Source organism: Pteropus vampyrus, unplaced genomic scaffold, assembly GCF_000151845.1.
Source record: "Pteropus vampyrus isolate Shadow unplaced genomic scaffold, Pvam_2.0 Scaffold110, whole genome shotgun sequence".
NCBI lineage: Eukaryota > Metazoa > Chordata > Mammalia > Chiroptera > Pteropodidae > Pteropus > Pteropus vampyrus.
Genome location: NW_011888891.1, coordinates 3,506,468 through 3,533,600, shown reverse-complemented (window position 1 = coordinate 3,533,600; position 27,133 = coordinate 3,506,468). Strand labels below are relative to the sequence as shown.

General features: G+C 37.4%; 5 protein-coding genes across 9 annotated transcripts in view; 3 read left to right on the top strand and 2 right to left on the bottom strand.

The window, feature by feature from the left end:
• Nucleotides 1–7,255, top strand: part of DLAT (dihydrolipoamide S-acetyltransferase) — a 28,812-nt gene extending 21,557 nt beyond the window's left edge. The window contains exons 11-14 of the mRNA XM_011365400.2: nt 768–883; nt 3,977–4,139; nt 4,687–4,823; nt 5,405–7,255. Coding sequence (XP_011363702.1) covers nt 768–883; nt 3,977–4,139; nt 4,687–4,823; nt 5,405–5,534 — 546 coding nt within the window. The 3' untranslated portion in view covers nt 5,535–7,255. The remainder of the gene's footprint in view (nt 1–767; nt 884–3,976; nt 4,140–4,686; nt 4,824–5,404) is intronic.
• Nucleotides 7,256–8,966: 1,711 nt separating this feature from the next.
• PIH1D2 (PIH1 domain containing 2) lies at nt 8,967–14,494 on the bottom strand. 3 transcript variants are annotated; one of them, XM_011365396.2, is made up of 6 exons: nt 14,292–14,494; nt 13,266–13,468; nt 12,536–12,659; nt 11,933–12,178; nt 11,337–11,602; nt 8,967–9,314 (listed from the first exon to the last, which is right to left on the bottom strand). In XM_011365396.2, the coding sequence occupies exons 2-6, from the start codon at nt 13,440–13,442 to the stop codon at nt 9,180–9,182; spliced, it is 948 nt and encodes a 315-aa protein (XP_011363698.1). In that variant the 5' UTR covers nt 13,443–13,468; nt 14,292–14,494; the 3' UTR covers nt 8,967–9,179. The 3 variants fall into 3 exon arrangements, with proteins under 3 accessions (XP_011363698.1, XP_023389512.1, XP_023389513.1); XM_023533744.1 differs by having other exon boundaries at nt 13,266–13,484; nt 14,292–14,460; XM_023533745.1 differs by lacking the exon at nt 14,292–14,494 and adding an exon at nt 12,817–12,875 and having other exon boundaries at nt 13,266–13,417.
• Nucleotides 14,495–14,536: 42 nt separating this feature from the next.
• NKAPD1 (NKAP domain containing 1) lies at nt 14,537–23,264 on the top strand. Of its 2 annotated transcripts, none has more exons than XM_011365399.2 (6): nt 14,537–14,668; nt 15,823–15,899; nt 17,692–17,792; nt 19,359–19,508; nt 20,402–20,455; nt 20,884–23,264. In XM_011365399.2, the coding sequence occupies exons 2-6, from the start codon at nt 15,831–15,833 to the stop codon at nt 21,380–21,382; spliced, it is 873 nt and encodes a 290-aa protein (XP_011363701.1). In that variant the 5' UTR covers nt 14,537–14,668; nt 15,823–15,830; the 3' UTR covers nt 21,383–23,264. The 2 variants fall into 2 exon arrangements, with proteins under 2 accessions (XP_011363701.1, XP_011363700.1); XM_011365398.2 differs by lacking the exon at nt 14,537–14,668 and adding an exon at nt 14,906–15,220.
• Nucleotides 23,265–23,453: 189 nt separating this feature from the next.
• On the bottom strand, nt 23,454–25,489 carry TIMM8B (translocase of inner mitochondrial membrane 8 homolog B). Its single transcript, XM_011365395.2, has 2 exons — nt 25,336–25,489; nt 23,454–23,851 (listed from the first exon to the last, which is right to left on the bottom strand). Exons 1-2 carry the CDS (start codon nt 25,417–25,419, stop codon nt 23,684–23,686), a joined length of 252 nt encoding a protein of 83 aa, XP_011363697.1. The 5' UTR covers nt 25,420–25,489; the 3' UTR covers nt 23,454–23,683.
• Nucleotides 25,490–25,515: 26 nt separating this feature from the next.
• The window catches only part of SDHD (succinate dehydrogenase complex subunit D), a 10,350-nt gene continuing 8,732 nt past the window's right edge, over nt 25,516–27,133 (top strand). For both annotated transcript variants that reach the window (XM_023533746.1, XM_011365394.2), the window contains exon 1: nt 25,516–25,657. In XM_023533746.1, the coding sequence (XP_023389514.1) occupies nt 25,606–25,657 (52 nt within the window). In that variant the 5' untranslated portion in view covers nt 25,516–25,605. The remainder of the gene's footprint in view (nt 25,658–27,133) is intronic.

The window sequence follows — 27,133 nt, the reverse complement described above, 5'->3', positions numbered from 1 at the left end:
TCTGTAGTATTTTGTGTTTTTTTTTTTTTTCCTTTTTTTTATTGCGATATACCTGTCTGGTGGTTTTGGTATCAGGCTAATACTAGCCTCATAAAATGAGTGGAGAAGTGTTCCCTTCTTTCCTGTTTTTTTTGGAAGAGTTTGTGAAGAATTGATATTAATTTGTTAAATATTTGGTATTATTCAACCAGCGAAGCCATCTGGGTCTAGACTTTCTATGCGGGTAGTTTTTAAATTATCAATTAATCTCTTTAGTAATCATAGATTTATTCAGAGGTTCTATTCATTTTTATTTAGTTTTGGTAGATTGTTTCTAGGAGTTTGTCCATTTCATCTAGGAGTTTGTCAATTTCATCTAGGTTACCTAATGTGTTGGCATGTGGTTGTTCATGTAAGGTGGATAGTAGTGTCCCCTACTTCATTTCTGTTTCCAGTAATTTGAGTCTTCTTTTTCTTTATCGGTCTAGCTAAACATTTGTTATTTTGTTGATCTTTTCAAAGAACCAGCGTTTGGTTTTGTTGATATAAATGAAAATGAAGATATAACATATCGTAATGTATGAGATGCAGCTAAAGCAGTGCTTAGCAGGAAACCTACAGCTGTGAAGGCCTACGTTACAAAAGATGAAAGAACCAACTTTTAGTTTCATTTCATCCTTTTAACTTCAGGACAATTGTATATTCCCCTCCATCTGCTTTCTCAAGATTATATAGTTCGTCTTCGGGAAGAGAATTTAAGAAACTGCAATGGTTTCTTGTTTTTGCAGATGTTAGAAGGGAAAAGCAAAATTTCCGTCAATGACTTCATCATAAAAGCTTCAGCTTTGGCATGTTTAAAAGTTCCTGAAGCAAATTCTTCTTGGCTGGACACAGTTATAAGACAGTAAGTATAACAGTGATGGGGAAGGTGTATACCCATCAGCAGTTTTTTTATGTTAACCTAATATATAACTAGGAGTATAGCGGGTAAGAGAAATGGTTTACAAATGGATGAGTTTCATAAGCAAAACAGTTTGAAAACAACATAAAACTACTTATGAGATAAAGTGCTAAATTTACTTAGTACTAAGAATACAAATTCTTTGAGTTGAGGAAAGGGAGATAAGTATAGATATGTATAGTTAAGTTGATAACAACTCTTAAAACGCAGGGTTGAAATGGTTTTTGTTCACCAATTAGTTCTGCTGAACTTTAGGGGGTGCAAAATGAAAACAAACTAAAATCAGTATTTATTAATATTTTGGTGGCATGTGAATTGCTCAGTGTCTTTCACAAGTTGTCTCATTTAATCCTTATGACCACCTTATGAGGTAGATCATTACACTCCTATTTTCTAGATAAAGAAATTGAGGCTTAGTGAGGTAAATAACTTTCCCTGAGTTAATATGTTAGTAAATAGCAGAACTGTGATTGGAACCAGAATTCTGACTTCTTAGCCTAGGTTTTTTTTTTTTTTACTGTGTAGGCTCTCATTATTATTATTATTAATTTTTATTAAAATAAAATAATAGTATGTATATTAGAATGTTGCTCCATGGCTTACAGTGAGCTACTCAATCTTTAATCTGACATCCACTCCCAAGAAGCAAACAACTTTTAAACTATTAATTCTTCAGGTATGTACCTTCATATTTCTAAATAACATTTTGTTGTTAGCTTTTATGGATTTTTTCATTCCTTTCACTTTATCAACTGATTTATTTTCTATTAAAGAAGGTTAAGGCTTAACTTCGTTGTATTCTCCATGTGTATGCACACAGACACATACACCCCATCATCTTACCAAATTGATTATAGCACAGATTTTGGATAAATCAATATTCAGTGATAATATTCTATGGAAAAGTTGTTTATGACTAAGACATATAGTACACTATGAATACTAACCTGATGTCAGTGATTGCCTAAGAGAGGACTAGTTTCCTATGTACTCATCATGAATTCTTTCTGAAACTTCCCAAGAGAGCTAAACCATTTTTTCGGTCTTGTCAAACATGTCAGGTAATCTGTTAATTCTGACTTTTTCCTTGGTCACCCCACTCTTGGAGAACATCTGAGGGACTTACTATTCTTTATGTACTATATTAGTTTCCTACGGCTGCCATTACAAATTACTACAAAATTGGTGGCTTAAAACAAAAATTTACTCTCTCATAATTCTAAAGGCCAGAAATCTGACATCCGACATGGCTAGAGCTATGCTCCCTCCACAGGCTCTAGGGTAGAATCTTTTCTTGTTTTTCCCAGTTGTGGTGGCTCCAGTCGTAACTTGGCTTGTGGCTGCCTAACTTCAACTTCTGCTTCCCTCTTCACATGACTTTCTCCTCCATGTTTGTCTTTTCTGTCTCTTACAAGGACATTTGGCATTGGAGTTTGGCCCCACCCAGGTAATCCGGGATGATATGATCTCAAGATCCTAATTAGACCTGCAAGGATCTTTTTACTGAAGAGGGTCACATTGATAGATTTCAGGATTCAGATATAGACATACCTTTTAGAAGGTTGTTATGAGCATTTGCATATAATTTGTGTTGACATGTGTTTTCATTTCTCATCAGTAGATTCCTTAGAGTGGAATTGCTGGGTCATAGGGTAAATTTCTGTTCAACCTTTTAAGACTATCTGAAGAAAACACTACTTAGATCAAAAGATCAAGCTAGCAGGGCAAGTTCTATGAATTGTTCATTAATTCTTACCATTTGCCCTTCATTTACTTGTTCATACAGCCATTCAACAAATATTTATTGAACTTGTACTGTTTGCTGGATTCAATGGTAAACAAGATAGGAAACACCATCCCTACTGTCATAGACGGAAGATTATAAACTAATATTGTAATAACAGAATAATTTAACTAAGAAAGCATTATTTGTTGTGTGATACTTCGGCCAGAGCCCAGCTGTGGCAGTTGCTAAGGGTCTCACAGGGTCACTTTGTTTGCAAATGGCAGAAGCTTGCCGCCTTTAGCCTAGGCACATTGCAGGATCCTGTAATCTTCTAAAGTTTGTGCCTGAAAAGAGCTTGAGTTTTCCTTCATGTGCTGTCGTAACTTTTTCTAGATTGCAGAATACTTTATCAGGGGCACCTTACACAGATGCCCAAGGAGACTGTGGATACAATTCAGGAGTTTGGGAACTTGGATGGAAGAAAGAATTGATCTTTCTACTAACCTGTAACTGAAATTTAGTGTTTCTTCCTGTTAAAAATGTAGAGAACAAATCAAAGAGGTACTAATAGTCCTTGTGCTAGTGACCAGTAAAAATCAGTTATTTTCATATCACATCGTAGTTGTTGCAGGTATCTCAAAATATTGTTTTGCTTACCACTGCTTTAAGATTTATAGCCATTATTAGACCTGCTGCAAGATCTCGTTAATGAGTTAATAGCACATATATCACAATTTTGTTTTTTGAATAATTTGATAACTGAATTTCAGTATAGTTTTTAGTTTTTGCTTTTTTGGTGAGTCGAGTATTTTCTGTGTTAAAAAAAAAAAAATTCTGAAAAGAGACCCAAATGCAAAGATGCTATGGCATAGAAAAAATTAGGGATCTTATGTTCAGAGGTACCACCATCCCATATCCTGAGCACTCCTGTTTCTCCCACAATGCAGTCCTTCCTTTCACTCTTCCTTAAATCTGCTCAAGCTCTGCTTGCAGACTCAATTCCAGCCAATCGACTTTGTCTAAAATTCAAGGAGTTCCTTTTGTTTAATTCTCACTCAATATTGAGCCCTTTTTTTCCTACACCCATGTGTTAGTCAAGGCAGATGGGAGGAAAGTTAGAGTGCATGTGAAACCAACCTACTGACACATTTCTCATTCATATTTTAAACCAGGAAAGCTATCTCTTTCTAGCTGAACAGTGGTATAAACTGAAGTAGATACCAATATTCTTGCTTAACCTGACACATAAACTCTTAATAAACAATACTGATGATTATTGAGGTTTCCTTTCCTTTTTTCTTTTTCAATAGAAATCATGTTGTTGATATCAGTGTTGCAGTCAGTACTCCTGCAGGACTCATCACACCTATTGTATTTAATGCACATATAAAAGGACTGGAAACCATTGCTAATGATGTTCTTTCTTTAGCAACCAAAGCACGAGAAGGTAAACTGCAGCCACACGAATTCCAGGTAAGGCATTATTTATTAACCTTTTGAATGTTAAGAATTACATTATTTTTAAGTTTAGCATTATGTTTTTCTTGTTATTTTCCACCTTTCAATTCAGTCTTTTATTTTCACTGACACAGATCCAGAAAATAAAGAAAAATTGAGTAACCTATCAAAAGCTGAAAATAAGACATTTGCTAACTAGTGTACAAAGCCACACAACTGACTTTTGTTCATATTGTAATGGTTGTATATTTTCAATAAAGGGTATTACATTCAGGCCTTTTTTTTTCTTCAAATCTTTATTGATGTATAATTAGCAAATAAGAATTGTATATTATTTAAGGTGTACAACTTGATGTTTCGATGTATATATACACTGAAATTATCACAGTCAAGCTAATTCACATGTCTTACTTCATATATTTCCATTTTCCTTTTGTTTTTTTTTATGGTAGTTTAGAGGCCTTTCTTAAAGTAAAAGATTATCTTAAGGTCTTTTCATTTGTCATTTTTTCTGATTTATGTTGACAAGCAGTTAATGTCTATTACTAATTTTTTTCTCTAGGGTGGCACTTTTACAATCTCCAATTTAGGAATGTTTGGAATTAAAAACTTTTCTGCTATTATTAACCCACCTCAAGCATGTATCTTGGCAGTTGGTGCTTCAGAGGATAGACTAGTTCCAGCAGATAATGAAAAAGGGTAAGTGTCAAAATGGAGAGGGAGTTCTAAGGTCATTTTCATTACATTATACCTGTTTTTGAGTCTCAGTTTTATAATTGTTGGCATGGCATATTAGAGCTTCAGGTAGAGTCAGATATAAGTATAGAATGAAGTTTCTCAGGGCAGCAACTCTTATTTTAATAAATGTTCATCTTCTTTGTGATGGGAAGCCTTATTTACTCTGGGTCAGGGGTCACCATACTTTTTCTTAAATAGCCAGATAGTAAATATTTTAGGCTTTCTGGGTTATCTGTTGCAAGTACTCTGCCATTGTAATGTGAAGGCAGCCATAGGCACTATCTACATGAATTCCCAAAACCTGCATTTGGTGGGATTTGGCCTGTGGGCTATAGTTTGCTGATCCATGCTTCAGATGGCTGTTTGGTCTCTTTCTTCAAGCTGTTATTTTGGGCTAGAAATATACAGGACATGAGAAGTAGGTGGAAAATAATGTTAACCTGGTTGGGATTATAGGGTAGAAGTTGGCATTTGGGCTGGTTACTGGCTAAAATCCAGTGATTGCTTTCAGAATACCTAATACAGTTTTTATCTTTTTCTAGATTTGATGTGGCTAGCATGATGTCTGTCACACTCAGCTGTGATCATCGGGTTGTGGATGGAGCAGTTGGAGCCCAGTGGCTTGCTGAGTTTAGAAAGTACCTTGAAAAACCTATCAGCATGTTGTTATAGTAAACCCAAGAATTTCTGGACTCTCCCAGGTCACAGTGGTTGATTCTTACCAAGATATAAATATGTTATTAAACAGGTGGTTCTTTTTATTTCAAAGCTAACCAGTTATTTTTGGGTCTGTCCATGTAAGTTATTTGTAATGGTTATTACTGAATTTTTAAAATTCCAGTTATACCCAAATATTGTGCACATTTAATTAAACACCAGATTTTAAGCTATGTACTCCTCCTAGTCAGGGGACATGTGGCCTAGCCCTGTGGTGATAAGTACTTTCGGGTAGAATTATGGTTCCCCGTTGAGTTAGTTAGGTACATAAAAGTAACCTGGATGAAACCTTGAGGTTCTGAAATTTAATTGCCTGAAATGTTTTGCTTAGATTTGAGGGAAAGAGAAGTCAGGAAAATTAATTCTCTTAGAGAAAGGGTTTTAATTGAAGATTGATTTTGGAATTTAACCCTGTACATTTATCTGTTACACGATCTTGCTTTATAATGGATCAGAAGGGTAGAGAACTTCAAGGAAAAGAAGTGAAATTTTAAAATTTAAAAGTCAGCATTTTCTTAGACATTTTCAATCAACTGTTGTTTATTTTTCTATGAACTCCAAAATGGTTGTTATCCCCTCTTGAGATGAGATATAACTATAAACCAGTTACTTGGTTTAAATGAGAATTTGTGTGGGTATTTATTTAAACAACTCAAATATATAATTGTGAGAGCAGAATTCTATAATTACCTTTAAATAAAAGAATATGCTTATAGAATTTAACAGAAAAGCTATGAAAGTAGAATTTTTCCTCCAGTATTAACTGGCGGTTACTTGCAAATGAACTTAATTACCAGTATTTACTACTCAGATCACTTTGGAAAACTATGCCAAGTAACTATGGAATAAGTGTACATATGTAAAGTATGGATTCTGATAAGATATGTGCCAAAGTCTATATATCACCAAGTCCTGTCTGAAAAGAAGAGGGGAAGACATACATGGTGAACAGTTTAGAGTACCAAAAGATGACCAAAAGTGGCCACTTCTACTTGGATAAAGTATAAAACATGTTAAATGTGTACAAAAAAGGCGTTCTGTATTTTTCTACGCCACGGTTGTCTCATGTAAAATAAGAAGGTCCTAAAATCCTACTAGAGAAAAAAATTATTTAGGTTGCTCACTCCCTTATCAGCCTAAATATTTTTTTCCATTTTGTTATGATTTGCCTTTCTTCTGGGGAGAAGGAGCTGATATTCAAGGTAATAAAAATGAATTGGGAACATTATCACAATTCCAGACTTTCTATTGAATTGATGTTTTAATAAATATTTGGAATCATTTATGGCTATTTAAAATAAATCTGACTAGTGCTTCCTTGTATATATATATGTGGAGCTATGCCCTGATTTTAGATCTTTGTTGAATTTATTTTTAAATGTTCATTATTTATGTGGCACACAAGTGACACTCCATATATTCCACAGGTATTTCCCTTGCTGTATTGTTATGAAAACGAGTCAGTACAGTAATTAATAATTATAACTTGAAGATTATGCAGAACGAACAAGTTTATGACAGGGGACCATCATCAGTATGAGCCACATCTGGTTCAAATACATGAAATTTCAAAGATAATTAATCCTTTGCTAATTAATGCTTATGGCTCTTTTGTTCCCTTGAAAGAAAAATAAAAAGTTGCCTTCTAATAAAAATTGTTCTGAGTTAAAAATTAATCTGACCATAATCTAAATCTGAATTCAGTCTATTTCTCTTACCAGAACTGAAAGAATAAAAGTTAACAGTAGTGGTTTTGGTTCAAATTAGATTGTTTAAAAATGAAACTATATGTTTTGAATGCGTCCGGTCTGATTTTTGATCTGTGGTAATTTTCACATTAAATGATTAAGACCAAGGATAGCTATGTATGTGTAAACTCTTAGTATATATTTTGAGTTTATAGAATTGGTAAAATATAATCTAATACTTTAAGCTCAAGGAGCTATTGAAGCACTTCATGTTGGGATGTGGCATATAGCAAGATGAAACTGTGGTCTGGCTCTTTGGTATTTTATTCCAGTCCTGAGGTTTGTAAATGTAGTTATGGTATCCCAAGGCATGGTTAACAAGAGGAGCTGATGAAAGCAAGTGATGATAGGAATGTGTTACAAGGACTACTTATTACCTACTAATGCACACACACAAAAAATACTGATAATTGATCTAAAACCAAGTTTATAGAAAAATCTAGTCTCTAAGTCAAGAATAATTAATGTCCATCTTAACTAATTTCCAGTTTTGAGGATAAAAGATATTGACAAGATTCAAACTTAAACTACTCTGCAGTTCATTATTAGTTAATGCTCTTCTTGGGCGAAGTTTTGCTTTAGGGAGGGGGAGGTAAAGATGTTTTTATAAATATAAAATCCACTGAAATTATATAAGTGAAAATATTTTGGAAAATGACTAGGATATATATTTAATATTTGAACATTAAGTATGCTAGATCTTGGTATGCATTTTATTGAGTACACAAATACATAGCTGCTGACATAACACCCAAAGCACCAAGATTCTACCAGTTCTATGTGGCTAGCTAGTTATGGGAGTTTCTAGGAATGTGTTTTGACAGTGATTTTGTAGAAAAGATAGGGTAAAAGCATTCCAAGTTTTTTGAGGTATGAGGAGAATAGCTTTGGTAATTTTAGGACATCAAACAGTTGAAAATTTTCAAATGATAAATTATCCTATTGCTAGAAGGATTCAAATCTAGGCCAGGTTTAAGAAAATTATGTTTTTAAAAGTCACCTATCAATTATTTCTATTACAAATACAACATTAGTTTCTAAAGTTAAAAAATTTTTAAATTAATAAGGATTTTATTTAAAGATCTTGTGTTGAATTAGAAACTAATTACATGGAAGTTGTTTTGTATCTAGAAAAAATAAGGGATGTTTAAAGATCGATGTGAACATTGCTTAATTACATTGCTTGCTTAATTGGAAATTTGATACCTTTGTATTGAACAACTATTTGACAACTTAGAGGAATAGGAGTTGAAAAGTACATCACTTTGTATTTTTAAAAATTATTTTCTTAGGAGAAAGACAACTCCTTTTTCTTAGTTGGATGTATTTGCATCTAATGCCTGGGTAGCTTGGACTCCTGCAGGAGCTGTTTTACAGAAGTACAGAGGTTCATAAAAGGTTTGCGTATTGTTACATTGGCCTTGTATCTTTATTGCTGGAGGAAACTTAACTGCTGTGGCCCATTGTGATAATAAAAATCTTCTTGCACAGTCTGGGAATTATTCCTGATGCAAAAATTTTTAACCAATAAACAGAATTCTCATGTTACTTGGAAACAAATAGAATTTTCCCAAATGGTATTTAAGTTACTTAAGACCATTACACATACCTTCAAAACAAGTATATCATGGCTATACTGTTTTTAGTAGTTTTTGCTTGATGCCAAGTTTATTTGAGAAGTGAGTTTTAAAAAAAAGGTTAACAGCTGATGAGAAAATCTCATTCCATCAAAAGGAACTCTTAGAAAATATGAAACTAGTGTTTAAGATAAACCACTATCTCTTCTTTACCCATAATGAAGGCCCTGTAATTCACATAACTTTAGCACTGAAGACCCTGTGATGCTCTTGACTTACACCAATGGCATTGTGACGATTAATGTAGCTTTCTCTTTGATAAATTTTGCTGTAGTCATTTCAGTATTCACAGGTTTTGGAAGATTCAGATGTAATCTGTACTTCTCAGATACCTCAATCAATAAATCATCCTAAGAATAATAAACCAAGAGAGACTTTAAAACATGAAAGTAGAAAAATATTTTCTGGTTAAAATTAGTGTTACTGGATTATTGTTTCCAGTTACTCCTTTCCCATAGGAAGAGGCTTCCACTTATTGCCATGTGGCTTGCAATGAACAAATAATTTGATGTTGTAAATCCCTGAGTTTCTGAGATTGTTATTGCTGCTCAATACATCAAAAGTTAACTGACAGCAGTACCAGAAGGTGGGTGTTATTATTCTAAATTATGTGTATTGACTTTGGGGAGGACTAGCAAATAGCAAGGAAACTGTTTTTCCCCTTCAGGTTTTTTTTTTTCAATTACAGTTAACATTCAATATTATATTAGTTTGCAACAAGGAAAATTATTGGAGATGGGAAAGATGGTGATCAATGTTTTATAGTGATAAAGCCCTTAGTAAAACTATCACAATAATTTGGAAGACAAATTATGTGCCTAGTTAAGTTGTGGCTTTAGGTAAAAAAGTGGGGAAAAAGTGTTTGTAGCATGCATTGGTTCTATTGGCTACATTTAACAAAGTACTACAAAAATTGATGAGCTTAGAAAATAATTTACTAGTTTGCAAGTGGGGTTTGAAATATACAGAGCTCAGAAGTACTAAGACTTGACAAGAATGCAACTAATTTTTATTTTCAAACAGTAAAGGATAAAATTGAGAAATTCTTTTTAATCAACGAAGGCTGATTCAGAGACCCGAGAGGCAAAGACTAAATCACAAGTCTTATACTCTTTGTTAAAATCCTAACTGGGTTAAGGTGGATCTCATTAAATCCTTACATTTGGCCCAAATGACAGCTATTAATTTAAAAAAAAAAAAAAAAGCGATTGAAAAACCAACATGTCTAAAAAATAATCGTGGGGTATAGCACTGATCAGAATTAAATAAAATGTTGCTAGCCTAGACTGAAACTAAGTTAAAATAACCTTTGGACCCCAACATAATGTTGACCCCAGCATTCCATGGGGAGATAAGGAAGTGAAAGAAGGTCAAACAAAGTCACATGGAACAGCTGCTTAGATCAATGCATTTCATGGGCATGAAACAGGCTGAATAAACATTTCATGGGCATGAAACAGGGTGAATAAACCGCTCAGCACCTAGGGATGGCATATTATCCAATGCTCTCTTCAGATGTGGACAAGGTGGAGAACGAAGAAAAACTCCCAAAGAATGGAACTGAAGGTAATGGAAAACAATGGAACTAAGAGGTATAGGTGATCAAGGAACCTATTCATGTCCCTAAGTGAGAATATCCTCTGTTTCCAGGAAAGGGACCCTGGAAATACCTGCTTACCAGGATGTCGGAATTGCTGTGTACCAGTAACTGCTATGTGCTGCATATTTTTCCAGTTTCTGAATTAACAATGTTAATTATGGTTATCTTCTCCCCATTCCACATTGTACAGTGCATGGGGTCACAGGAGTAGACAACTTGGGTTTGCTGTTCATAGGTCTGGTTCAAGAGAAGCAGAACAGACTATGATGACAAAATCCTGTAATTTGGAGTCTATGCTAGGATTGGAGGTGTCTTCCTTGAGGAAAGATGCAAATATTTGTGACCAAGAGGGTGGACTGTGGTAGACTGTAGGATTGTTGCCAATTATTTAATCTTCTGCCATGTAACTTACTCTGACTACCTTTGAGAAGAATATTCTTCCCTGCCTTTGATGTAGGACTTGGCCTCGTGACTTTGGCCAATAGAAAGTGAATCAAAGTGACATATGCCATGTCTGAGAGGAAATTTTAAGATTCATTGTATAATTTGGCCACTTCTATTTTCTATCTGCCAGGAGAATGGCATATGTCAGATGAGAACTGCTTCTTCACCTGTATCTTGAAATGTGTGAGATTTGTGGAGCACAGCAGGCCTAGCTGACATGTAACCTAAGCAAATTATGTAAGCCACTGAGATTGTGGAGTTTGTTACCACAGCATAATATACTGAATGTTGACTGATAAAAATTTACAGTATTATCTATTCAACCTACCTCAGAAACACTAAGGTCACAAAGAGATACTGAATTAATACCAGGTAATTCAACTTTTAATTCAATTTTCAGTGGTTTCTCTTTCTGGTCTGTCACAATTTTTAATTCATAGGCTGGTCTCTTCATCTCCACCTGGATCTCTTTACTGGAAATCTCTTCTATCAGGCAACTTGTTTGGCCTGAAACGTGGTCTTTTGGCAGTAAAAGATGAGGGAAGTGATCTGGATTGCTCACAGTACTGTTTCTTATCTGTTCAAGGGTTAGTTCTTTATGAAAAAAGGGGGGAGATGAAATCACAAAATTAAACAACATAAAATACTATCAGGCTGTAATATATGTAGTGTTAGTTAAGATGGAAGATAAAGCTGCAGCTAAATGAGTTTGGGAATCTTAAAAGAATTTTAAACCAAAGACTTTGGCTTAAAAGTTTATTAGTATATCCTTAAAAATCTTTAAGGATATACTAATAGTTCTAATTACTCTCTTTTTCTATCTTAAGTTTCTCATCTTTTAAAACTGAGATTTCTAGTTTGCAAAATGTACACAATGCAAAAATTTAAATCAGTTTAATTTTCCATTTACATTCATTAACTTACCCTTTCTCATTTTCTCTCTTAAATATGTGGGGTCAGTTTGGATTCCCATTAGATTTTGTTTCATCCTTTGAATGCTTCCCTTTATTTTAAAATTGGTAATATGGTAAAAGTGTGAGAGAGTAAACTGGAATTGTTCCTCAATGCATTTCATGGCCATCCGTATTAACTGATTTTTTTTCACTTGGTCCTTTTCTGCTGCCTGGAGAATATCAGGATTGTAGGCAACATCGATGACTGTGTAAACATCTATGTTTGTAATTGAGGGTGTGAAATGAAGACAATTAGTTTCATTATTAGTACTGTCAGGTAATATATTAAGCCATAATCTTGACAAAGCTAGAAGCTATAAATTCTATTCCTATCTTTTTCAAAGGCACTCACAATGACACTATGTACACAACATTTCAATTAGGATATTTCTTGGCATTTTATATGGTTTAAAAACATCTAATGTTACAAGACAAACTCAATTTGCATAAAGGTACATTTATTAGTCATTAACTACATTATAACCAGATAAAATATTTTTACCAAGTAAAATCTGGTCAATTCTATTCCCAATACAAATTTTAAATGTGCTTTCTCTCCCATAATTCTATGTACCTGATGTCTCAGACATATCTTCTGGTCTGCCAACACTTAGAGGTACTGGATGAGTGGTTGATTGGGGAGCTGGAATCCTTTTCCACTGACATAGGTTGATAAAAAGTATTTTTTCTTTTGGTTTCTAGAAATAAAATAATTTTGCATATCTCAAAATCTAGCATTTTATTTTAAAATAATATCCTAAAGGTAATACATTACAGAATTTGAAGAGTGAGGATTTTAGGCTCCAAGAAGTCATTGCATGTATTAAAACTGTCTTTGAGAAAATAAACTGTTACCTGATTTCCCCAGAGCTGCTGGCTTTTCATCAAGAATCCAGTTGCTGCTCCCAGAGGAACTGGGAGGAGGAAGGGGGAATTGATCTAAGCAGCTGTTCCATGTGACTTTGTTTGACCTTCTTTCACTTCCTTATCTCCCCAACCAAATAAGTTATCTTTATTTGAAAAATCTCCAAGTCTATGATTTTCTATTAAATCATTACTTTTTATTTTCATTCTAGCAGGTAAAAATGGCTCATTTTGAGATCTCCAAAATATATATAAATTTCCCACTTTTACTCCTTCAACATGATCTTCCACACTACATTTCATTTTTCATTTATAGAATGGCAGTTACCCTCAAGTTTTCTTTTGTTCAAGTAGCAATAGCTGAGGGTAAAATATTCTCCGGTTATTCTAAGATCATTTCATTCAGGACCTCCCCATCCCTGGGGACCAACCCTACATACTAGAATTCTGGTTTGCAGACAGAGCTGTGGTTCTGGGGCAGCACAAAGCTGTTTCCCTTCTTTCAGCTGCTGTGCAATGAACTTCTCATAGCTCTCAGGGTTACTTTCAGCCAGATCATCTAGGAGGTTCCAGAACTGAGTAACTTGCGTGAGCAGACCCTTTGAGGATGATTCCATGGTTGAGGTGAACAGGCCTCTTAAGTCTGTTGAAAGAAATGACTTGAGGGAAAAAGATCTGTGTAACTACTGACTCATTTTTTCTTTTGGGGGAGGAGGAACAGGTCAGAAATTGTTTTGGTGAAGTTAGCAGCTATCTTTAACACCTGTGTCTAAAAGATCATAATCTTTTAGATTATGGATCACCACCACTTTATCTCTTCCTTATTCTCGAATTATCTAGTACCCCTTCCTAAATTCTCAAGTTGTCCTCTCAGGTAATAAGGCCTTACTTCTTCCTAGACCCTCACAAGTCCTGAAGGGACAGAGTGCTCATTCCCGGTGATTTTCTTTTCCCAACACTTGAGTTTTGGCTGACTGGTGCCTATCCAGTCTGGAAATTGCCAGAGGTGTGTGTAGCGCCACATGAGACTTCCTCAATCCTCAGCATAACTTAGTAGTTAAAAGCATGAACTCTGGAGCCAGAATGCCTAGATTCCAATCTTAGCTCTATCACTTACAAACTGTGTGACCTTGAGCATATATTTAATTTATATATGTGCCTCCATCTATTCTCAAAATGAAGACGATAATACTTATTTCATAGGGTTATTGTGAGGATTAAGTAAGCTAATGCAGAGAAGAGAGGCTGGAATACTTGGTAAACACTATCTGAGAGTAGTAATAATATCCTCTCCACATCTTGAGATAACCTTCCTCTTACTCCCCACCACCACCTTACTGAAAAGTGTCCCACGGCATCCACAGAATGAGGAAAAGAGGAGGTCTGGGTTCTTAGAATACTATATTAAGGTTAGACTATAGAGGAAACAACTAATGGACAATCATTTCAGAGATCCGCGAACTCACCTCTTCTCTCGGTTCCTTGACAAACCGCGACGCCTATTGCCAGGGTAACCAGAGTGGGTACAGCATCTAATTGGGTCCGGGAAGTTCCCGGCAGAAAAGTCTTTCTATGTCCAGTTCCGGAATCTCCCCCTTCTGGTGCTGGCCTCGCTTTGCAGCTCAGCCCGACCCACTTCTTTTCCAGGAAGGCGCCCGCCTCCCTTCTGCACCTGTCAACCTCCTGAGTGTCCTGGAAACCCTCCCTGTGGGAGTCTCTGGAGCTCTTCTTGGTGGGAAGAATTTCTCAGGAGCACGACTTCCGGCCTGAAAGGGAAGCTTGCTCGCTTTTCTCCCAGACCGCTTCCTCCCCCCTCCCCCACCACGCGAGGCTGCGGCGCACGGTATGGGTGTGTTTGTGTGTATTTGTGTGGGGAGGGCGTTTGGAGGGAAGATTACCGGGAGCTCCTTGGCCGCTGGGGGGCAGGGATCCCGGTGACAAAGATGGGGGTGTTTTCCCGGTCTTCCTTTTGAAAGCCTTAATCCCCCCTTCAGGCACTTTAAGATTCTTTTGGGGGCCGAGTCGAGGGTCGTACCGGTCCAAAGCGTACCCACTTGAAGCGAAACCCAACCCCCCAGGTCCATCCCAGAGGAGCGTGAGCGGGAAATGCCTCAGCCAACCCGGGCGTCCGGATTCCGCGCCGGCGCAGCCCCCGTCCTGTCTGGAAAGATATCTCCCTGTTGGTCTGTTCTGAGGGAAAGGCACCCGTGGCCTGGGACACGGGTGAGGGCAGAATAACCAGTGGGAAGACTGCATTTTCGCGAAGGAGTCGGGCGAAGCTGCAGAGCTGCCTTTGAGCCCTGACTCCTTGTCTTCCTGGGTCGGAGGAGATCTTGTAATGGAGTGGCTCTTCGTCTCACACTAACAAGATGCCTGATTTCCTCAGGATTGAGGGGTGAGTGAGCTGAGCGGTGGGGTGGTAGCCCCTGCTAGCTACACGTGAATAGCCCTGCCATCTATTTTTTGGAGGCTTCTGTACAAAATAGAAAATAAAATTCGTCAGAATGGAGAAATTGAGGGCATCTCTGCATTCGATGTTTTTAGGCGTCAGTTTTTGTTACTGTTGACATTTGTGGTTCCTGAAACTCTCAAATCGAGGTATTTGCTTCACCACAAACTAATTTTGGGATTCGAGTGTTGATTTCTAATCATTCCTTGTTTGCCTTGGACTGTGTTGCCTGGGGCAAGTTATGGCTTTAAGGGAGTTTCATCTACTAATTAGGTGTGAAGATACTTACCTCATAAAATATAGAATTATTTTGAAGATTGAATAAAATGGTGTCATTTCAGAGAACTCCAGTGTACGTTAGCTCCTTTCATCCTCACATTAGTGTGGTCAGGCATTTTCCCCTTTTAATGAAGAAAAAACTATCCCTCAGGACTCTAATTTCTAGTTCAGTGATCTTTCCTTTACCTTATGCTTCTTTATAACAGTATAATAAAAGATAAGGTAATAAAGGATATTATTATTAAGTGTTGTTTATTGATTCATTTTAGATTGAAGAATGTCCCGGGTTCCTTTGGGGAAAGTCCTCCTGAGGAATGTCATCCGGCACACAGATGCTCACAATAAGGTGAGAGGTACAACCTAGTTATTCCTCAACACTTAACAAGGGCGTACAGTGTGCCAAGCATTATTTTGGTGCAGTTGGGAGATACAAAGATGAATAAAATAGATAATTACAATACAGTTTGATAAGTACTGTAATAGAGACACAAAAAATGTTTTAGAGCACTGAGGAAAGAATAATGAAATCTGGGGAATTAGGAAGAGCTTCACAGAATGGATGGTATCGGAAGTGCTGATATTTGAACTAGTTCTTGATGAACAGGTTCAAGTTTATCAAGTGGAAAATCATTCCATACAGAGAGAGAACATCAGTTATTAACATGGCAACAGGAAAGCACATGAAGCACTTGTGGCATGGCATGAAATTGTGTGCATCCAGAAAGTAGAGAATGTGGGAGTTAGTGACAGAAGATGAGGCCTAAGTGGATTGTGATGTTTAGAAATTAGACTTTTTCCTATAGGCAATAAAGAAACCATTAAATATTTTTAAGCTGGCTATGTCTTGATTCTATTTGTATTTTAGAAAGATGATTTTTTAGCTGAGTAGGGGATAGATCAGATGGGGTGAAACAGTAGAGAGACCAGTTAGGGAATTGCAGCATTCCAGGTGAGAGATGGTGAGGGGTTCACGTGAAAGCAGTGACAGGGATGAAGATGAGGAATTTAGGAAGTAGAATCCAAAGAAATTGGTGACTGAATGATAGTGATAATTATAAAATCAAGTATAATTACCTTGTGTGGCTAGGTGAATGATGGTGAGGGCATAAATTGAGATAGGGAACAAAAGAAAGGGACAAGTATGATGGGAAAGGTAATTAGTTTGATTTTGAACATGCAGATAGTGAGGTGCTTATAGGATGTCTAAACAGTTGGAAATTCAGACTTGGAGGAAAGAAAAGTTGAGGCTAGACATAAAGGTCTGGGGATTATTGATATATAGGAAATGATAGAGGGCATGAGAATAGAGGAGGTCACCTAGGAGAGCACATATAATGAAAAGAGGACCAAGGACCCTTGTTTGGTTTTCTTTGGTGAACTGTGCAATTCTAGTTTGATCATAAATGTTATTACTGTCATATCACCTGATATTTTGATTGTGAGTGAGGGTGTACCTGTTACCTAAGCAGCCACTGCAGTTGCGTTAAACCACCCCTCATAGAAAGTGGTGCCTGAAAAAGATAAATCTAGCACAAATTTAACAAAATATTACAGGAGGACTTAGAAATAAACATTTCTGTTTTTGGTTAGTTGTAATCTGCTTTTCAGGAAATTCTCTAGCAAGTCTCATGCCATTTTATTTTGCTTTGTTTTTAACAAAAATTATAATGTGAAAATAGACTAGCCTAGAAAGTTTAAAGACCTGTCTTTACTAGCTTTTTGACTTTGGTAAAATCTCTGAATTTTTGTTTCTTCTCGGTTAAATATAATAATGGTATCTGCTTTGCTTTCCTCATAAGATTGCTTAAGGTTTAGTTGAGATGATACAATTAAAATCATAAAGCATTTTAGAAACATAAGGGATTATCATTTGTTAATTGCAGCATGCTTGCAAAATTTATAAAGTTATAAGTGTGTCTGTGCAGTGGTTAAAAAGTTCTGTTGCTGCAGAATTCTACATATTTGAGATTTACTGGGTCAGATTGTTTAACTACATTAGAGAAATCAGAATTAGTTTCTGATTTAAACCCAGTTTAAAATCCAATGATTAGTGCAGACTGTATTTTCAGTTACTTTTCTGTGATGTAAAGTGTGATTTTTAGTAACTTCTTTCTTTCCTTTAAAAAAAAAAAATCTAGATTCAAGAGGAATCAGATATGTGGAAAATAAGAGAACTGGAGAAACAGATGGAAGATGCTTACCGGGGGACCAAAAGGAAAATGTTACCCAGCAGTTCAAGGTGAATTTGCCGCTCTGAGAACCAAAATAACTCTTCCCTTATTCAGAATCATCAGCTTGTGTTTAAAAACATTTTGGTATGCTAAAGATAGATGAATGCAGTTCTGTGAGTCCTTAAGCTTTCCATCCTTCATAAAGCTAGACCCAAGCATAAAGGTAATGGCTATGATGCATATGGTTCTACTCTGTACTTATTTGCAATGGAGAATTTAAAAATTTTGCCTTGAACAGTTGTAAACATTAAGGATTCTTACCTTACCTGATGGCTTTTAACCTCAGATTTTCTACTTGTATCTTATGGTCACTTAGCTGATCATTTACTTCTCCTATTAATCTTTCATTCTCTTAGCCTTTTCTTTACCCCACCTACTCACTATATTCGCCAAATCACAGTCTTTCATGTTACCTTCTTAATAATTTGAGTGTAAGTAGGAAGGATTATGCAGGCTTAGTTGTGTTACCTGTGATGGTATAGGAATGTCTGAATGTTAGGAACATCTGTTGGGCCTCATATGCCTGTTAGTGTACAGCAATGTGCATGAAAAATTGCTGAAATACTAGTGCTGATTTCTAAAGCCACCCAGCGAAATAGTTAATAATGAGATATTTAAGGAGAATGAGTATGTCTCCAGAGTATGTGGAGTTTGGAGTGTGATGGCTGTGTGTAAATGGCTTCAGACAAGAAGATATGCAGGGTATCCATGGTAAAGAAAGCAAAGTCTCAACATAAAAATAAATATCTTTTCAGTCTGTTTTCTCTTTGAAAATGGTCCTTCGAGAATACTAGTGCAGGTGATGATTTGTTTTGTATTGGTTGTTCAATTCCGAGTGGCACTTCCAGGAACAAAATATTGTTGAGAGTAGACTATTAATGCCTGTCATGGTGAATAAATCTTTAAAACAAAGATTTAATAAGTCTTTTAATAAATTTATTTTATAAAAAATAAATCTTTAGGGGCAGGGATTCTGATGGTCTCATTTGCATGATTTTCCCTGTAGCTAGAAGAGTGACTGTACGTAGAAGCCCTTAAACATTTTTTATAACTGATTAGCTGGCTTAATGACTGGTTAGTGGATATTTTAAGCACGGATTGAATCAGTGGTTCTCAACTGGTTTTCTACCCCAACATATACTCATGGGTCAGGCCTCGTTCTCATTGTTACTAAAACATCATTACAGCAAGTTGCTGGTTTCTCAGAAAGGGAGTGTATTTCAGAATCTCTAGGGTAGTTCGAAATGTCTTCAGCTGTGATTATACTCTGCTTCCTACTTTGCATGGCCTCCTAGTTGAGAATTAGAGAGCTATAGTGTGCCACAGTCCAGAAGTCATTTCATTTATATTCTGCAATAGGATGGGTAGTTATGGTCAGATATTTACTAAACAACTGTACAGATTTATAGAGAGGAACAGATCATGTCTTTTTACATGACTTTTTAAAATATTAAGTAAGTATCAGGTTGTTTTGTTCTCCCCTTAGCTGTTCAATGAGTTTTGTGCATGATGTTCCATAAAGTAACCTCTCAGATTGCTTCCAAATGTAAAAGTTCTTCTGTTTTCTCATATAGCCGGATGCGTAGTGATGGTTTTGATGAAGAAAGTCAGAGAGACTACTGGAGGCCAAAGAATGAAATTTCTGGAGCACTAGAAGATGATTTTCTTAAGGCTAAATCCTGGAACAAGAAGTTATATGATTATGAAGCTAACATGCCAGACAGGTTTGTGACTAGATTCTTATCGCCATTAACAACATTCAGCCTGAGAATGTGTGCTGTTAACTAAAATTATCGCTACAAAAACTTGTACACAAATGTTCACAGCGTAATTATTCATAATGGCGAAAAAGTAGAAATCCAAATGTTGATTAGTTAATAAATGGGTCAACAAAAGGTGGTATATGGAATGGTAATGGATTGTTATTTGGCAGTAAAAGGAATAAAGTACTGATACATGCTACAACACGGATGAACATTGAAAACATGGCATGTGAAAAGAGCCAGATACAAAAGGCTACTTATTACATTATTCTATTTATATGATATGTCCAGAATAGGCAAATCTATAGAGACAAAAAGTAGATTAGTGGTTGCCATGGGCTCCAGGAGAGGGAGGAATGAAGAGTGACTGCTAATGGATGGAGTTTCTTTTTGGGGTGATGAAAATGTTCTGAAATTAGACCGTGGTGATGGTTGTACAACTTTGTACTAAAAGCCACTGAACTGTACACTTTAAAAGGCCGAATTTTATGGTATACAAATTATATTTTAATAAAGTTATTTAAAGAAAATAGTACCAGTGTAGACAGTATTGTTATGAAGTGGTTTTGGAGAGGGACTTCACAGCTAAAGAACAGAAGATCAGAGTTGCTTATGTTTCTTAAGGAAGAGAATGGCAAGTTTTATAAATGGACACAGGAATGCTTTGTCTGAAACGATAGTGTGCAGTACAGAAAAATGTAGCTAAGTTACTGAGGCTATAATGTGGGGTTGGCTCTACCATCTCTCTTTTTGTCTGTATGTCTGTGTATGCAGACTCCTCGTCTAATTTGTTTTAATTGGCAAAAACATATTGATTGCTTTAACAATATGTATACTAAAATGTCATCTTACAGATGGGGTCACAGTGGTTATAAAGAGTTATACCCTGAAGAATTTGAAACAGACAGGTAAGGCATATAAGCTTACTGGAAAAAAAGTTAGAAACTAAGATTAGTACAAAGTCTGAACTGTAAATTGAGTTTCTAGTTTTTGTAAAGCATCTAATGTTTGCCATTAAATGTAACTGAGAAATAATAGGTGATTTAGATGGGATATGATTGGTATTTTGCCTTTCCCTGATCAATGTTTGACATATATGTAGCACTTAGGATTTTGTCTTTCTCTGATTGATGTGTATTATTTCACACGGTAATTCAGTATGGCGGATTAGAATTTTTCACTTTAAAGATGAGGAAACAAAAACTCAGAGTGATAAAGTCTCATAACCCTGTATCAGAGCTGTTTTAACCCAAATTTCCTACCTAGAATTCAAAATACTAAAGTGTAAATATACTTTTTATTTTCTATAGTAAAGCAGTTTCTCTTTTTTTATTAGTGATCAGCAGGAGATTGCTAATGGAAAAAAAACATCTCCCCAGGTAAAATCATCTACTCACGAATCTCACAAACACAAGAAGTCAAAGAAATCCCACAAAAAAAAGCAGAAAAAAAAGTCTCACAAAAAACAGAAGAAAAGCAAAAGGGAAGCCACAGATGTAACAGCATATTCCTCAAGTGAATTCTCAGAAGAAACTGGGGCTTCCAGTACCAGGAAACAACCACATAAGCACAAAAAAAAATCCAGGAAAAAGTCTCTCAAAAAATCTACTTTAATCTTAGATGCAGAAAGTGACACTTCTCAATCAGATGATTCTGCATCCAGCAGTTCTGAGGAAAGTGAGGAAAGAGACACTAAAAAAACGAAAAGGAAAAAGAAAGATAAAAAAGCCTATATCCCTGTACTTCACAATGAAATACAGGAGAGGACAAACAAACGCACAAATTGGAAAGTGGCTACAGATGAAAGGTCTGCTGAGAGTTCAGAGGACGACTAAATGAGAAACATTCTTCACTTTCCCATGTGACTCTGGATATTTACAGCTCTTGCACCTTGGAGCTTTGCAAGTGACTTGCTCAGCACAGCAGAACTGAGATCAGAGCTGTCCTGTGCCATCTACATATGTTCTGACAGACTTCTACTTTGGCCTGTTAAACTTGATCCTCTTCTTAATAGGGAATCTGGTATTTTGTTATGAAGGTTTCTTGAAGAGATTATTTTTTGCAATTAATTACATTTAACAATAGAGTACATATACAGCAAATTAAAGGACCCAGAAAGTTGAATCCAGTAATGACCTGGGTACACCGATTGGAATTCTGAATTTGAGGAATGCAAGGGCTGAGATCAAGAGGTGGATTAGAATCAGTGCTGTGTAGAATGGTATAAGGGAACATTGTGTTATACACTTGTTGGTTTATATAGCAGGTACCACTTGACTTTTGTCTTCAGCCTTGGTGCTTTGATCTTTCTAAATTTTGGCCTCACCAGTGTGGTCCAGTTTATTTAATGAGGAAATGAGCATAAGAACATTTTTCCTTCATAGCATCCATAGACAGCTGTTATTAGAAGAGACTAGGGTTTTCTGTCAAATTTCTCTGCTGGACAGGGACTATGGCTGTATTTAGTATACCACTAAAATATCATAATTGGATTGTAAATGGTTTTCTAGTTCCATTGCTGTATATTGCCTAAATGGACTTGTGTTCATAATTATTCAGTTGTTTTAGGTAAGTCCTCAACCAAATGGGGAAGAATTAGGAATTAGTCGTGCTGCCTAATGGTTCTCTGAACAGGATTCATGGCAGCACCTGCCATTTAAATGTTATCTTCCTTTTCATTTCTAAATTTATTAATGAACTTTAGAGTTTCCCTGACACTAGGTTGAATCAGTTCCAAAGTGAAACAGGCTTCTCAGGGACATACCCATTTCTTCTCAGTCTGCCTTTGGATTAAACCACCAACCGGAGACTATATTATTTTCCTTTGCTGTATACTGTAATCTTTACTATGTTAATTCTTAAGAAACCAAAATAATACTGAAAGAAAGCTGGCAGAACACAAGTTAATTTTTTCATTATGGCAGATCAAGTGATATATCAGTTTCCTGGTTGTCACTTCATGGGCTGAGCTGAGTAAACTTGAAAACTCAGACTCTTGGTCTTGGTTCTGCCACTAATTGGTTATGAGGTCCAGAGCAGGTAAGTTAGCCTCCCTGGCCTTACTTTTAACCCCATGTGTGATACAGATACTTCATGGTAACATGGCAATGTAAGACACCAGCAATAGAATATAACTATGACAACATTCCATGAGGTGGTAACATTGTTTTTCTAACTACTGAATTTGTTCGCTTTACAGAACAGATTTCTAGTAAAATGCTTAGTTATAAAATATATGGTTGGCCAGAGGTTCCCTATCCCGATTATAAGCAGGTGCTACCTTTTGGGATATTTATTTTAAATATTAGTAGTTTGATACTCAATTGTCAATGTTCCATGGTAAATATTTTTACCTTTGGGATTAGTAAGGGTGCAAGGGGGGAAGAACAGTCTCTAATTACTACCTCTTAACCTAAAGCAATTGTTTTGTTCTCAGAGCAAGTGAAGTCTGTTGGAAGGTGTTCTTGTTTTATCTTTTTAGCATTGTTTCTGTGCTATAAAAGTACTGATTCTAAGCACAGACTCAGGAAGATGGGCCAGTGGAACAAGGCAAACCTAGGAAGTTGATTCTGTTTGGATCTTGACCTTTCCTCCCTCCCATATTAGCAGGCCTATCTCCTCATGAATACACATCTTGCCTGTTTTGTTTTTTTGCCATGTTTACCTTTTCTTGGTCATGTATAAGCAATAAAGCTGTTTTCTGTTCACCTTTCTCAACCCCAAATTCTCTTCTATGCCATAGGCTAAGGCTTTGATATATCTTTTAGCCCCCTTCAATATGGCTTAAGGTGGCTCTTCAAAACCTAAGAGCTCCCATTTGCAGTATTGGCCTTGGAACATCTTTATTTCTACTGTTCCTGCCAATCAGAGATCTTACTAAATCCTAAAATGAGATTAAAACAAAAGTTGGAGAATTCACATTTATTGAATACTGTTGTGATATTTATTTGGAATTTCCGAATTCCAAATAAATAAATTTCACTTTTGAACATTTGATCTATTACTTTTTAGCACCAACAGGCTTGGTAACAGCCTGAAGTTGACGTGACAGTAGGCTGACAACTTCCCCCGACTGACCCTTAAATGTGCTTAATAACAAGTCCTTTGCTGCTTCTGTCATTCTCCCAGGGAATGGTCTACTGCCCACCTTTCTGTACAATCTGGGCAAACCGACTGGTGATAGCAAGAGTAGTGTCAATGAAGCGGTCCACGCAACTAGAGAGACAATTTTCAGTGCGAGAGTCTAGGCGATTCCCTGGCTTCTCCACACATTTATCCCAACACAGCTCCATGAAGTGATGCACCTAAGAGGAAAGAAAAATAGTAACCACTGGGGTCTGCATATGGGCCTATCTGCCAATTTTCTTATTTTCTTCCTATTTTCCTCATTTCTTGTCACTTGACTAAACCATTCTTTCAATCAATAAACCGTGGGCTCTCCTCTTTTCTCACTTCCTGTCACCAACAGGAATGAGGTCCAGATTCTCATCCCCACATTGCAACAATCCTTGAGTAATTAAAAACTACTAGCCAACAAGTTACCCTTGTGTTTGCTTAATATATCAATTTCTCTGTTAGCCACTCAGGGCACTCCCTTATTTAACCACCAACTCATACAGTTTGAAAGAGGCCAGCACAGCATACTGGACTTAATACTCCTGTAATGCCCTCCCTAAAGATTTTATCCATTCTTCAAAACAGTTGAAATTCTTACTTCCTAGAAGGCTACTGTCTATTTTCTAATTGTGTCAAGTCCGTAATCAGATTGTAAATTTTCAGGCAAGTTTAATACCGTCTTTTACATTCCCAAACTAGCATTAGAGTAAACTGGGACAGTATGGTACCAATTAATTTCCCCAAACCAAACCCATCCCTTAGAAAGTAGTTAAGTTCTTAACCTTTCTGGAGTCATGGGCACATTTGAGAATCCAATGAAACTTATGGATCCACTTTCCAGAAAAATGTACACACTGGCATAGAAGACGTGTGCACTTTCATAATGTCCAAGTCCTTAACACTTTCTAACCAAGGTTCTTGCTACTTATTCTCCGTGAACCCTCTCTCTCTCAACGGCCTAATGTGGGGATAACCATTTACCTAGAGCTCACTATTTGGAAGAGAGGGTACTAAGCATTCAGTCAACCCGCGATCCTAAAAGGAGCCTCACCACCGCTTAAGAGGCGTGGTTAAGTAATTAACCTAAGGTCATGCAACTAGCTAATAAGGGCCCACGCTGGGGTTCTAATTATGCCTAAAGGGCTCCAACACCCTTGTTCTAAACAAATAGTCTCGAATCTAGACTGATTACTTCAGAGGCCCCCTCTTTTCCAGTAACGTTCTACTGCTCCATCGTTTTCAAATACATTATTGCATTTGATCCTCACAATCTAGTGGGGCAGCAGGCGACTGTGAAACTAAAACTCAGTGCATGGGTGTCTAATCTAGGGGCTCCTGTTCTGTCAACTGGCAGAGAGGTAGGATTAAAACCTAGATCTTCCCAATGCCAGCCCAGAATGCTTGTCGCCAAACTAGGCGCCTGTGCCCTTGTGTCGCCCAAACCTTCCTTTTCTTCTTCACCCTTTTCCCCACGCTGGGCTTGCTTAGAAGGCATATAAGCACCACCGGTCACCAGCGGCCAGAGTGCCAGGACTTGTTTCTTCTGCGAGAGGAACCGGGCGTAGCAAGGCCATCTGGGGGCCTTACTGCGCCGCCAGCGTACAGAGCTCTGCGGGTGCCCGGACCTGTACTTCACCCTCCTTTCTCTTCACCCTGGTCCCTGTCCCTGTACCTGTGCAGTGAACTGAGCCTTTTGCTGTTCGGCCGCCACCAGCCGCTGCAACTCTGCTTCATCCGCCTCCCCCAGCTCCGCCATTGTCTGCGTCAGGGTCCGGACCTGCGACCGGCGTGAGCGCGCATGTGCGGCGCGCGCGCGCCGACTCTCGACTTCCGGTTCACCTAGCGTTTTTTCTTTTCCTTGTTTTCGTTGGTCGTCGTGGAGTGGGAGTTGTCTTGTGACTGCTTCCGGGCTGCTGGATGACCTTGAGCCTTCAGGAGCGAGATGGCGAGTATCTGGAGGCTGAGTGTTCTCTGCGGTGCCCAAGGAGGCCGAGGTGAGGTGTCCTGGCAGCCGGAGGTCCTTAACGCAGCCTCCAGCCGGGGAAGGGGATGCGGTGAGGATTAGGATACTGAGTGGTGAGCCTTCTGGACCAAGGAATTCCTACTCCTTTGGCCGCTTTTGGCTTCTGCCGAAACCACTGCAGTAACCACCGTTGCCTACGGGCCCAGATATTCACCCGAGCGCGTGTCGCTTCTGCTCTGGACCGACGTGGTCTCTTAAAGAGAACTCCTTCTGGCAGTTACAGCTTGCTGAGGCTATTATAAGAGCTCTCATTGTCTCCTCATTCATTGTTCTTAGAATGCTCGCACTCTGAATCGGAAAAGAGTATGTAAGTCCCAGTACCTGGTCTTGCTCATTTTCCCTGGAGTTGCTGTAAGAGTGAGAGTGATCAAATCTGTAGTCATTGAACTGGACATTTACGTTATGCGGGGCACAGTAAAGTTGTGGTACAAATGTGAATAAAACATAGTTCCTGCCCTCAGAGAATTTTCCTTTTTATAGGGAAAACACATATAAGCATAATTTAACATAAAACAAAAACTCCTGTGCTGTACATAAATTGTTACTCCAGTTCAGAGGGAGAATGTATTTAGCTCTGTGTCTGGAAGGATTACCCTGTTTCCGTTCCTCAAGAAGAAGTATCTGATTAGAGAGTCTTGAGGATGAGGAAGGCCACAGGAGGAAGGGCATTAAAATTAGAGCTACTGGATGAACAAAAGCATTGATGAAATGTAGAAACTGGTTGGCATGAGAGGAAACAAAACAAATCGGATATTATTAGAATGTGAAGCTCGATAAGGAATGAGAGATGAATCTGGAAAGGTGAACTGGAATCGAATCACAGAAGAACGTGTCTCGATAAGGAGTATGCATTTTTACATGATGTGAATGGGAGCCACTGTAAGATTTGACAGAGACTTGCAGTTTAGATTGACTACTTTGGTAACAGTATGCTAGATGGCCACCATAGGACGTGGGGCAAGCTAAGACACAGGGAGACGAGATATGGCACTGTTGAAGAAGTCCAGGAAAGAATGGCGAGGTCCTGAATTTGGAGAGCAGTACAAAAAAGAGAAGATTGTCTCAAGAAATGTTAAGGAGATAATAGCAATATGATTTGACGATTGACTTTGAGATTTCTGGGTTAGGTTAAAGAGTAGCTGGGATGTCATTAAAGTGGGCAACATGGAAATGGGAGTTTGGAAAAGAAAGTGAGTTGAAGGATGATTTGAGAGTGGTGATTGTGAGGACCATGTAGGATATCTCAGGGGAGAGGCTCAATAGGCACATAAACTTCTGAAACTGGAGAGATATCAGGGCTAGAGATACAGAATTGGGTGTCATCAGCTAATAAGCAGTAGAAGCTGAATGGACAGAATGGCCAGGGCGGGGTAGAGGAAGTGAGGAGAGCAATGGGCAGCTGATTAGAATCCTGGGAAAACATTTAAGAGTGATGAATTCAGGAGGA

Bases quoted from the DNA above. Each gene is read 5' to 3' on its own strand.
- PIH1D2 (XM_011365396.2), bottom strand. From the start codon at position 13,442: ATGGAATCATCCTCAAAGGGTCTGCTCACGCAAGTTACTCAGTTCTGG. The intron at 12,660-13,265 runs GTATGTAGGGTT...TTTTATTTCTAG, and splicing joins GTCTGCAAACCAGAATTCTA to AAACCAAAAGAAAAAATACT. The intron at 12,179-12,535 runs GTACATAGAATT...TTACAAACATAG, and splicing joins AGATATGTCTGAGACATCAG to ATGTTTACACAGTCATCGAT.
- NKAPD1 (XM_011365399.2), top strand. From the start codon at position 15,831: ATGTCCCGGGTTCCTTTGGGGAAAGTCCTCCTGAGGAATGTCATCCGG. The intron at 17,793-19,358 runs GTGAATTTGCCG...TTTCTCATATAG, and splicing joins ATGTTACCCAGCAGTTCAAG to CCGGATGCGTAGTGATGGTT. The intron at 20,456-20,883 runs GTAAGGCATATA...TTTTTTTATTAG, and splicing joins GAAGAATTTGAAACAGACAG to TGATCAGCAGGAGATTGCTA.
- TIMM8B (XM_011365395.2), bottom strand. From the start codon at position 25,419: ATGGCGGAGCTGGGGGAGGCGGATGAAGCAGAGTTGCAGCGGCTGGTG. The intron at 23,852-25,335 runs GTACAGGGACAG...CTTTCCTCTTAG, and splicing joins AGGCTCAGTTCACTGCACAG to GTGCATCACTTCATGGAGCT.